This window comes from Acomys russatus, chromosome 8 (assembly GCF_903995435.1).
Source record: "Acomys russatus chromosome 8, mAcoRus1.1, whole genome shotgun sequence".
NCBI lineage: Eukaryota > Metazoa > Chordata > Mammalia > Rodentia > Muridae > Acomys > Acomys russatus.
This window is the reverse complement of record NC_067144.1, coordinates 21,736,473-21,748,409: the sequence shown is the minus strand read 5'-3', so window position 1 is coordinate 21,748,409 and position 11,937 is coordinate 21,736,473. Positions and strand designations below refer to the sequence as shown.

Sequence of the window (11,937 nt, the reverse complement as noted above, 5' to 3'; positions counted from 1 at the left end):
CTCTGGTTCTGACCATCAACCCTGTCATGAGCACTTAACTGTAAATTTTCTTTTAAATGTAGTAGTAGTCTTGGCTTAGTAAGAAACTGGAGCAAAGGAGGCATATTTGATGGTCAAAATCCCCGGCCCCTCTCATTTTGAGACAAATTTTCATGTATGTAGCCCAGGCTGGTCACTAATTCACTATGGAGCCTAGGCTAACTTTGAACCTCGATCTTCTGCCTCTAACTCCAGGTGCTGGTCTGGAGGTGTGCACAACCATGCCCAACTTTTCCTCATTCAGTCCAATATTGTAATGAAGCAGCTGTTTTTACATTACTTGTCATCTAGGTCTTTGTGTCAAAAACTATTATTCTGCCTTTTGGTAAAGTGTAAAAGCCATTCTTCTTAGGAGAGATCTTTGCAATTAATAAACATGAAGTTAAGATGGCCACAGAAGCAGGCAACAGCACACACCTGCCAAGCCAGCACTAAGGAGGGGAGGCAGCTGAGGTCCAGGCCTGGGAACTCTGGCTGTTCATCTACTTGGTTAAAGCATTATTTCCAAGTGCTTTGCATAGTGTCAGGTTGTAGGGTGATCTGAAATAATTTCTGGAACAAGCTTCTATATCCTTGCTAGGATTAAGGCACTATAACACACCACAGCTATATTGTATAAAGTTAGTAACAATCACACAAAACAAGAGCTGGCTTAAATATTCCATTTGAGAGTTACAGTCCTTACCGCCCAGTTAGTTGGTCAGAAAGGCTTTCAAAAGTCCAGGGGTAACACAAGGCGGCTCACTTTATTTATGGTATAGTGTTGTGCTAAACCAGGACAAGCCTGGTAACAGAACTCAGCTGTCCCAGGTGACACCTCCTCAGAATGAAGCATTCTGCTAGTGTTTCTTCAAGCAAAGACTTAAGTGAAAATTGTGACAAATCAGCTAATTTTGGTTGGCCATTCAGAATAATTTACACCCACAGAATCTAAACATGGAACCGGCCTCATCCCTGCCTTTCAAATCATGCTAACTCTTACATAAACGTTCAAGCTGAAAACACTACCATTTCTAATCCACTTCAAGCTCCATTTTCTTTTTGAATCATCTTTGCTCAGTGTTTTAGTATTTTCAACTGCTGCTCAACCAAGAAGAACTTTCTGCATTCTGTGTGCAGCAACGCTGGCTTCGTCTTCCGAGTCAGACTCACTCTGGGATGTGGAGCTGTGTGAGGCAGAGCTGCAGGGGGAAGAACATTCTGGAGAACACAAATAGTGCATCAGGGGGAGGCGATACTTCCCACAGAAGTCCACAAACTTAATTTGTCTGACACAGCAGTCAAAATAGACTCCTAGAGGGAAGAAGAATGTAAGAAGAGTCAGTAAGAGCAAAGAGCTTAGTGTTCTTAAAAAGCCCTTTCCAGCATTCTGGAGAAGTCTTACACACACACTGAAGCTCTCTTTGGGAATCCCAGGCAGAAGTATTAGGGCAGCTCCTTCTGGGAGATCTTCTGGGCGGCACTCTGACTGCTAAGAGGCCCAGGAGGTGAGATGGCCAACAGATAAAGGAGCTTCTGGCAGGCCTGACAAGCTGTGTGGGATCGCAGAGTCTATGGGGCAGGGAGGGAAGAACTGACTCCTGCAAGCCTTCCTTGTATGCCGTGACACAAGTCACTCATATGCTCAATCAGTCTCCCTCCCCAAGTATAAACAAACAACTAAAACAAGAAAAAAGGCAAGGTTACCTATGTGAAAGGAGCCAGCTGAGAAAGGACAGGACATTGCTTACTCAGTGTATTTTCTCTGGGTAACTTAGGGGTCATATCTGACAGACTGACAGGACATGCTGTCCTCCTTCAATGGCCCTCCTCAGTTACTAGCACTGTTTACAGTCAGAAGACACTAGACAAACACTTCTTTTGATAATGATTAAGGAAATAATTACACAAAAGAATTTGCAGAAAGGGAAATAGCTGCTAGTGTCCACTCTTGTCCTCTGGGAGGGCAAGGTCCCTTATAGCCCAGGCTGCCCGTAAGAACTCCTGATCCTCCCGCCTTCCCTTCTCCCAGGGCCTTAGGATTAATATATGTATACCATCACTGGGAGAGCAAACCTGACAGGAACAACGTGTCACCTTACGTTTATGCAGGCTCTAAGTCCCTGGGCTACAAAGCTGATGAACTCATTTAGTTCACACAGAATTCAAACACACTCTTATTTGCTTCTTACCTCAGTGCTCTTGAACTATGGTCCTTCAGTGAAGGGAGTTACAGCTAGAGCAGAGAGGAAAGCAAAGGTTGCTCTGTCTTCAGACTCTACCTGAGCCTATGAAAACACCTTACATAACTCTAACTACAAAGTCCATCCCTCCACTGCAGAACAAGCAACTACATTGAAATGTGTGGCCCACTGTCTCTCTAAAGAGGAGCCTCAAACTTCACACCTAAGTTTCCCAACTACTGCCAATCACAGGAAATACAAATTTCATTCATCCTTTTTTTTTTTTTTTTTTTGGTTTTTCAAGACAGGGTTTCTCTGTGTAGGCTTGACTATCCTGGACCCGCTTTGTAGACCAGGCTGGCCTTGAACTCACAGCGATCCACCTGCCTCTGTCTCCCCAGTGCTAGGATTAAAGGCATGCACCACCACGCCCAGTTGTAACTGCCTTTTGTGAAAGAAGCTTTTGCTAATGAAAATAATACAACATCAAAATTTTAAAATAGCTAAGTGAGTGAAGAAAGCCAAAACCAGATTCACTTACCACCACACTTGGGGTTTGGGCAATTGCTGGCTGAACCCAAGTATCTAAGAAGGTTCCCAGGAAGGTCATAGGGAGTGTAAGAAATACTTCTGATCTTAATGGTCCTTGCAGCTAATTCCAGAAGGGTCGGAGGGTCGTATGTTAAATCTCTAACGAAACGAACCACCAGTGGATTTCCTCGCAAACTCAGCTCCTCCAGATGAATGAGGTTGAGGATCTCTCGAGGCAGGTATGTCAGCAGGTTGTTGTGCAGGCTCAGGGAGCGAAGCGAATGCAGCCTACAGGGAGAGGAAGGTGTAGCCAAGGCAGCAGCAATAGGAGAAGTCACACTTACATACATTTCCATATGTGCACAAACATGTCTATGCGTATATACAGAGTCTGAGCTTCCCATATGAATTAACAATTAGGATGGATTATGGTCAGTAAAGGGAAATTAAAAGTGTTTAAAACCAGCTCAAAATCGTTTTAAATGCTATTCGAGACTTTCCCTCTGTGATCTTAAGAGTTCAGAAAACATTTACAAAATATTCTGACTGTATTCTTACAAAGCATTCCTAGCTGATGTAAACGATAGATTTGAAGACACTGGGGAGTGGGCATATTTTTTCACTTATACACTAAAAAAGGTAGACTATGAATAATGATCCCTTCATCAAAGCCACATCGGGACACGAGTGTTTAGTATTCAATACAAATTGCCAAGTTCCATAAGACCTAAGGAAAGCTATGCCAAATTACTACTACGTTTTTTCTTTCTTTTTTCAGTTACAAGAAGAAAGGTGAGCGGTTGGGTCAGTCAGTAAAGCCTGTGTCTTGCAGGCAGAAGGTCCCAAGTTCAACCATGAAATGCCAGTTTTAAGAAAATGTCATGCGTGGTGTACATTTGTTATCCCACACTGGGGAGGCAGTTCCCTTGGGGCCTTCTGGCCAGCCAGTCTAGAGACCTCCATCTCAAAGGAAATGAATGGCACCCAGGTCATTATGTGGCCTCCACACAGAAGTGCACATGAGCATGCACAGCTGTTACTTAGCTCAAAAAAAAAAAAAAAAAAAAAAAAAAAAAAAGAAAGAAAGAAAGAAAGAAAGAAAAGAAAGAAAGAAAGAAAATTACTCAGCTCATAATAAACTGCAGAGCTATTAATTAAAACTTTTTGTTGTTGTTGAGAATACTTTTTTTTTCTTTCAATAAAAAAACAAAACACTAGATCTTACTATGTAGCCCAAGTTGGTCTTGAACCTGAGACTTTCCTGCCTCAGCCTCCCTAGTGCTGAGGTTACTGGCACACCCTTAGTTCTCTTCACACATGTGTCTGTAAGCCAAGACTACTCACTGTGAAAGCTGAGGAGGCACACTTTGGATTTTGTTGTCACATAACACCAAGTAATTCAGAGAAGGGAGATTTGCTAATTCTGGTGGGATTTCTTTGATGAAGTTTCCTCCAAGGTATAAACATTCTAAACTGCAAAAGAAAAATTTAAAAAGTAAATACAAGCTGGTCAAGACACTCCATTGTCTCTGCTATAATCGACACTTTTCGTGTCTCCATTCACCAGTGTCTCACTCAGAATTTGCTACGTGCCAGGCAGTCTCCAGAAGAAAGAATGCAACCCCCAGAGTGCTTACACCTTATCTTGCCTACTTTTAAAAAAATGTATTCCAAGAATTCATGCTGACTTTGTAAAAGGAGCAATTTGAAAGCTTTGGTTTTGTCATTTGCCTTCTTACTGGATGCTAGTCTCCTATATAATAACCACAGCAATCCTGTCAGAGCTGTCACTTTTAGCTCCCCATATACAAAAGCTACACCTCAGACACCACCAAGGTTGACTCCTAAAACTTCCTGTTGGAGTGTTACTCAATTCATATGAAGCATTTCTCTTTGCTCCTTTAAACCCACTTTGCTTTGAAATCCACTTCCCCTGATTATCAACACAGCTTCCAGCTTTGGTTGTTGCTGTTAGCATTTATTTTATTCAATTCTGTCACTTACCAGCACAAAACACCTGCACCTGTACTGCTCATCTGTACTGCTCCTACATGCTCACACTGCGAACGCTGGTGAAGTGGGTCACCAGCGGCAGACTGCTGGAGGTTATACTCAGTCCCTGGTTCTTGCCATCTACCATGTAATAGCCAACCTCTGCCACACATTCCTCCCTGAACTGAGCTGTTTCCCATGCCTTCCCACCACAAGGCTGAAACTGTGAGTCAGTTCTTTCTTCAAGTTACTTCAGTCAGGAATCTTGTTACAGCGAAGCAAAAACACTAATCAAGGCAACTCTTCAGTAATTAACAGGTAGGCAGGAGGGCGGGAGGCCAGGGGCAGAGAGCATTTTCTCAGCTGAGAATCCTTCTTCCCACATGATTTTATCTGCGTCAAGTTGACATAAGACTAGCCAGCAGAATACCCCAGCTGGAAACGGGTGCTCCCTCCCCCATGAGGAATGGTTTCCTTCTTTTTGAGCTGTGGTCCACAGGGTCCCAGAAACCCCTAATTATTACAGGCTGTTGTCATTGCTTCTGCTTATCTTCCAGATCTTGATGGTAAGACTATATTGCTGAAGGCACTAAACATTTCAATCATAAAACATGGAGAAGGCAAATGGGCACTGGCCTAGAAGCCTCATCTCTATTGGCTAGCTGCAAGACGCTGTCTATGATACCCGAGGAGAAAGTGATCATCAACTTCACCCAGCTGTGAACCCTTCAGGCTACAGTAACTGGTCTGGCAAGATATGTCAACACCTGAGGCAACAGCGGTATGAGCGTTACAGGAGCAACCAGCCAGTGTCTGACTGGATTTAAGACTTCTCCCACAAGATGGAGCCCTATTTGACACTGTTAATGGGGACAAAAAACTTGTAGTTAGGTATGCCATAGGCCCTAGAGGAGAACCAGCTAGACTTAGTCTATTAAATGGACACACTATTAAAACGGCTCCTAATGACTTACTGCTATACACAGATCAGAGCGTCTCTCAATCATCAGAAGCTTCTTCATGAAGTACATACCAATTAATAGAGACCTACAACTCGCTCATGGGCTCGGCCCTAAACGGGATACCCATAAGGCTCAGAGGTGGTGGCTAACTTCACGGGAGCAGTGTTTTCCATACACAAGTGGACCACTGCACATACTAAGTCACAGCAAATTCTGATGCCATGCAAAAGGCCTGTGCAGGCCGAACCCACACGAAACCCAGCATGGGGTGGAGGAGGTCTCCCACCGTTAGCTAAGGAATTAACCATTCATTTGATAGCTGCTGGGAGGGGGAAGAGTCAGTTTTCTCTAATGGTGTAAACAGACTCCCCCACCCCGGCGCTCCAACAGGTCAGCCACATTCCAGGGCAGGCCTAACAACCAAGAGTAGAGCCAGGCAACACAAATATTGAACTTGGTGGATTTAAAAGAAACAAGACAGAACAAAAAGTGGAGAGAGAGCTTGAAGTTGGGTGGGTAGAGGGGTAGGAGTGAACCTAGGAGTGGCGTGCGTGCGTGCATGTGTGTGTGTGTGTGTGTGAGAGAGAGAGAGAGAGAGACAGACAGACAGACAGACAGACAGACAGACAGAGAATATGAATATGAGAATCATCAACATACATTGTATGATATTAAAGGAAGTCAATTCAGGGAAATTGATACCCACAAATCCAATGTATGATTCTAAACGAGGAAAGAGTTTTTATTTAACGTTTAGCACATTCGTCAAGTTACCTCTTTGCTAGGCTACTGCAGACTAGCTTTAACATTCCAGGGATTAGTTTGTTATTGTCACAAGTCTCCTATCTTCATCTCTGAAAACCACACTGAACAGGCACCAGGAGAAAGTCACCAAAAAAGGACAGAGCTTTTTTAAAAAGGATAGGAAAAGGACCCATGCAACTCACCTGGCTCAGATTCGGTCTCCTGCATGCCATACAACCAGCCCACTTAGTTAAAGTTTGCTGCCCACTGAGTAATTAGTTTCTGAACTGAGAGGAATAAAAGCTCACTAGAAGACATGTCTAAGTATGAACTATTCTTACATTTTCAGCACTGTAAAATAAGAGCAAGCCTACTCACACAAAAGCCAAAGACTTGTAGGTACTCGCTGAAGAATCTCATACCGTAATGAACAAAATTTATCCTCATCATCACGGCCTGACTCACTTCAGGGGAACAAAGCCAATCATAAAGGGAAGGATCAACAAACAGAGTGGAGAAAATTCATCTAAGACGCCCAGGAGAACCAGGAGAGGGCAATGGCACATTAAATCAAGATTTGTTATTCTTTCCTGGACTGGTGACAGGTGGGGAAGGGAGAACTCTTTTTTGTGGACAATATGCTCTGCGTCATTTTTTAAAACTGTTCTTTAAACAGATAGAATCTTTTTCATGTGCCAAAATACTAGACTTGGCTCAGGAAGTGGCTCTTGGGTGGCATGTGGAAGGTCATGTGGTCAGCCCTCAGCACCAGGACAGGAGGAGAAGGGAGAGCCGAGTACTACAGCACACAGTACATGCCAGGATTGAGACTTTACACAGATTTTGGAAGAACATGATGTTCAGGAGCTGCTGGAGGGTTTGAGTGACTGTACCATGGCCTCTCCGCCTTCCAGCGCTAACACGCTTTTTCTGAATAGTTAGCAGTCTTTGAGAAGTGAACCACTGAACTCTCACTGTGGTCATTATGTGGCCTCAAGCAACTCACTGACACGAAACCTCAGCTTCCTCATCCATGAAAAGAAGGAAACGAACTAGGTCACGCAAAGCCGCTGCTCTCTCTAGAACAATCCTGCAATGACCCTTTCGGCCTACATCCAAGTAGAATCCATTATCCAAATCTTTGCTGATCCTATCAGCAGGGAAATGAAGCACAGGACTGAACCACACAAATCATGGTGCAAAAAGTCCCACAATACATCAAGTCAACGACACGATGGCTAACAGCCGTTGAGTAGCAGTTGTCAGCCCAGAAAACCAGGTCATCTAGGTGTAAACAGCTGAGCCAATCCTCTGGATCACATAAGCAACAGAACAGAAGCCCACAGGCTCAAGTCCCAGCCCTACTTGGCGTCTGCGGAAAACTCATGGGTCTGGCATCAGACACCCCAGAAGTCAAATCCAGTTCCACTACTTAATGAGTTTGAGATCTTGAGACTTCGTTTCTCTGAGCCTTTATCTCTTCCTCTAAAAATAGAGTACCTCATTTTAAGAGTCATAGAGAATGTCAGAGCACTGATGACAGGGCCTACCACCCTGCATATTTTTAAGTTTTCCATACATGTAATTTTACCTACTTCTTTTTTCCATGTGACAGGAACAAAAGTCTCCCTGGGTTCCTCTCCGATATATTGGGATTGAAAAGGTTGAATTACATTATTAAACCAGAATGTGAAATGTTGGACACATCAAGTACATTACTTATATTAAAATTAAAAGGAACCGAAGCCTGTTCAATTAACATAAGCCTCAAAGGCAGGTGTGGTGGCACAGGCCTTTAATACCAACACTTGGGAGGCAGAGGCAGGCAGATCTCTGTGTGTGTTTGAGGCCAAAGCGGGTCCAAACAAACAAACAAACAAACCAAAAACAACTAACACACGCTCCCTTCAACTGTTCTAGAACCTACCCTGTCCTAGCACTCCTGCTGTAAGCTCCCGTCATTTCTTTTCAACCACACAGCCTCCTAAGCAGCCTCTCCCACTCCACAGGAACAAGGCACGCGTGCACTCAGAAGGCATCCACGACGTGGCGCAGCAGCCTCGGGTGGCCCCAGTTTTTGTCGGCCGCTTCCTTGGACGATGCAGTTTGGTAACTGTTGTCCGCCTTGCTTCTGGGCTTTCGAATACACTCCTTTTACTTGGACTGGTCCCGATGGCTCACACTCTTGTCTTCAGTGCTCTTCCTTCCAAAGCCTGACTCAAGTGACACTCAGTCATGCACCAAAATAGGTCAGACCCCCTGTCTCAAGGTGCTCTCCCAACAACGTAGGAAAACGCTGCACACATCAAGCACTCTGTAATTATCTATTACCAAGCTAAGGGACACAGTGTCCAGATGCCATGTTTTTTTCTTTTGGTTTTTGTTTTTTTGGGGTTTTTTTTTTTGTTTTGTTTTTTTGTTTTTTGCAAATAGGACATGGTAAGTGACCTGCTTAAGGGTAAGATGTGAATTAAAGTTTTTATTCCTGGGTCATTGTTTCCCGTCAACTCAAAAGGCTCTTTCCTGCTCCACATTCTTTTATCTCTGCTAATCCAATTCAGGAGCTGAAAATATTTAGCAAACGGAAGATGGTTTTTTTTTTGGTTGCTGTTTTACTTCCGATTTCCAGGCAGGGCACCTTAGGGAACTTTTATTATCCTTTTTCTCTACCTCCTCACTGGGTTACGTTCTATATTATGAATAACCTACTAGGTGAGGTAGACAATTCCTTGCAAAGAAGGAATTAAAGTCAGTAAAATAAATACAATAGCGGTTACGGTAAGTGACATACAGCGTGCAGTTTGGCTCTAGAAAGGAAAGGAAGCACAGAAAAGGCTCCTAAGGTCGGATTTGGAACTGTGAATAGTTCCCCAAGGTCAAAGGAAGTGCACAGGAAGAGGTTTTACGCCCACTCAATCCGCATTTAGTGACAAGCTGCCTTTTCCATACGTGGAAACGCCACAATGGTACTTTGGGTATCCTTGAAGAAAAGGAGTTGGAAAAATGAAAAACAAGAGAGTAGGTCGGAGCACCAACGTCACGTTAGGGGGCAAGCGCTTTGCAGTAAGGCTCGAGAAGTCACGGGAGGCTTTCCAGGAAGAAAACGACGACCTCCATTAATGGGAGCCCACTTGGCTCCCTCCCTCGACTCAAATAAAGCGAAGCCGGGCTTACTGGCACACACCTTTAATCTTAGAATCTGGGTGGCGGTGGCAGAGGCAGGAGGATCTCCAGGAGTTCGAGGACAGACTAGTCTACACAAAGAATTCCAGAGCTCAAGGGCGAGGGGGTGGAGGGGGGGATAGGGGGGTGGGAAGGATCTTCCTCGAAGATCTGCGCAGGCCAACCACAACGGAAACGCCATGACCTAGTCAACCTCGGTTACACGCCAGCACTGGCAAAGGCTCGGTTGTCCTCGCCTTCCAACCGGGTGCCACGGAGCTCCGGCCACCGCCCCGCTCTCTCCACTCCACCCCACCCCACCCCACGCGCGTCGTCCGTCCCCGCAGCCGCTCACCTCTGCAAGTTCTCGATCTCGGCGGGGATGCTCTGCAGCTGGTTGCCGCCCAGGCTGAGGGTCTGCAGGGCTCGCAGCTCCAGCAGCGAGGCGGGCACCTCCTGGAAGCCGTTGCCGCTGAGGTTGAGCACCTGGAGGCTGCGGCAGAGCGGCGAGCGGGCCAGGCCCTTGGGCAGCGAGCCCGGGCCGCCGAGCCGGTTGTTCCTGGCCAGCAGCGTGCGCAGGCCGCTCAGCGTCAGCAGCTCGGGGCCCAGCGCCGTGAGCGCGTTGCCGCTCACGTCCAGGAGCTGGAGGTGCGGGAAGCCGCTGCCCAGAGCCCGCGGCAGCGACGTCAGCCGGTTGTAGGGCAGCAGCAGCCGCAGCAGCGGGTCCCGCCCGCCGCGCCGCTCCTCCGCGCGCGCCTCCAGCTCCGACTCCAGCGCCTCGGCCGACACGCTCAGGCGGGACCAGTTGAGTTCGGCCTCGGCGCTCGCGGCCTCCTCCATCCCGCCCGGGTCGCAGGCCGCGAGCTGCCGAGCCGAGCAAACGAGCGACGCCGAGCGCCCCGGAATTTGGGGGGGAATGGTGGGCGGTGGGGTGGGGGGGGCGAGCGCTGCGTCCGATGTGGCGCGGCCCGGCCCGAGGCCGCTCGCCCCCCACGCCCGCGCCCGCGCGCTCCCGGGTCCGAGTCACGCGACGCCCAGCGCCGAGTGCGCGCGCCGCTCCGGGGCGGGCTCCGCCTCACGTGGCGTGCGCGGAGGACGAGCGGAGGCCTGGAGCACCCCGGGAGCCGTGTAAGGGAGCTGTCCTCACCGGGGAGCGAGCGCGGGGAGCACGGAGCGAACTGCCAAGTCTGAGGCTCTGCGGCGCGGGCTGTGAGCCCTTTATAGGCCGGGCGACCCGCGGGCGGCCTTGGCCACCTGAGTAAACAGCTCCGGGCCTCATGGTCCCGCCCGCCCGAGGGCCTGCGCGTCACGGGGCGCCGCCCCTTTTGTTCTCACTTTAAGACCAACACCCCTCCTCCCCCCCCCCCCCCCCGCTCCCCCACTCCGCCACGCTTCTGCGGAATCCGGAGAGCGCACCCGTGGCAGGAATTTAACCAGAAAGTCTGCAGGAGAGCAGGCCTGGAGGAACACACCAATAGTCCCGGCTCAGAAATGTGTGAGCTTGAGGCCAGCCTGACCTACTTAGCGGTCCCAGGCTAGCCAGCGACACATGGCGTAGAACAAAGCCCTCTTGGAAGCTAAAGCCAAAGCCAGAGATTGCAGTTGCTCCCTCGGGCAAACGTGCTTTAAGGACCCTCCCTACTTTCCTTTTGTCTTTTAAAGTAGCATTGTCTACAGGTCCAGGACAGTCTAGGCTACACAGAGAAACCCTGTCTCAGGAAAAGAACAAAAACCAAAGGAGGGGGAAAATGCACCATTATAAAAATATAGAAGTAATAGGACAAGCCAGGCGTGGTGGCACACTCTGTAGGCAGAGGAAGGAAGGATCTCTGTGAGTTCAAGGCCAGCCTGGTCTACAAAGCGAGCCCCGGGCAGCCAAAGCTACACAGAGAAACCTTGTCTCGAAAAACAAAAACAAACAAAAAGTAATGTGAGTCGTAATAAGAACTCTGTCCACTTCAGTGAGAGAATCACTCCTGTGGCCTTCCGTCTTGTGGATGGGAATGAGTCTGGAGTTGGATTGAGGAGATCCCTTGATTTGACCTAGTTTACATTGAGCTCAGGTTGAGAAAGCTGAATCCACTCCGAGTGCGACCTGGAATTCAGTTGGGAAACTCTTGATTCTGGCTCTAATTTAGTAATTCCAGTTAACGCGTTTTCATCCTTATCCCAATTTCAATCTTTTCTGAAATTACATTTTGTAATTCTAAAGCCATTAATGAAAATGAAAACAAAGCAAAAAACAAACAAAAACCTTAGCTTTGTTTCTTATCGAGCTTAAATACAAGAAAGTTACACGGATATGTGGTAATCAATGCCATTAAATTGCTTTCTTCTTTTAAAAA

At 47.2% G+C, this 11,937-nt stretch overlaps 1 protein-coding gene across 1 annotated transcript; it reads right to left on the bottom strand.

Moving 5' to 3' along the window:
* Positions 1-457: 457 nt before the first annotated feature.
* On the bottom strand, positions 458-10,502 carry Lrrc58 (leucine rich repeat containing 58). The gene is made up of 4 exons (XM_051149895.1): positions 9,948-10,502; positions 4,077-4,205; positions 2,743-3,020; positions 458-1,332 (listed from the first exon to the last, which is right to left on the bottom strand). Exons 1-4 carry the CDS (start codon positions 10,430-10,432, stop codon positions 1,124-1,126), a joined length of 1,101 nt encoding a protein of 366 aa, XP_051005852.1. The 5' UTR covers positions 10,433-10,502; the 3' UTR covers positions 458-1,123.
* Positions 10,503-11,937: the final 1,435 nt, after the last annotated feature.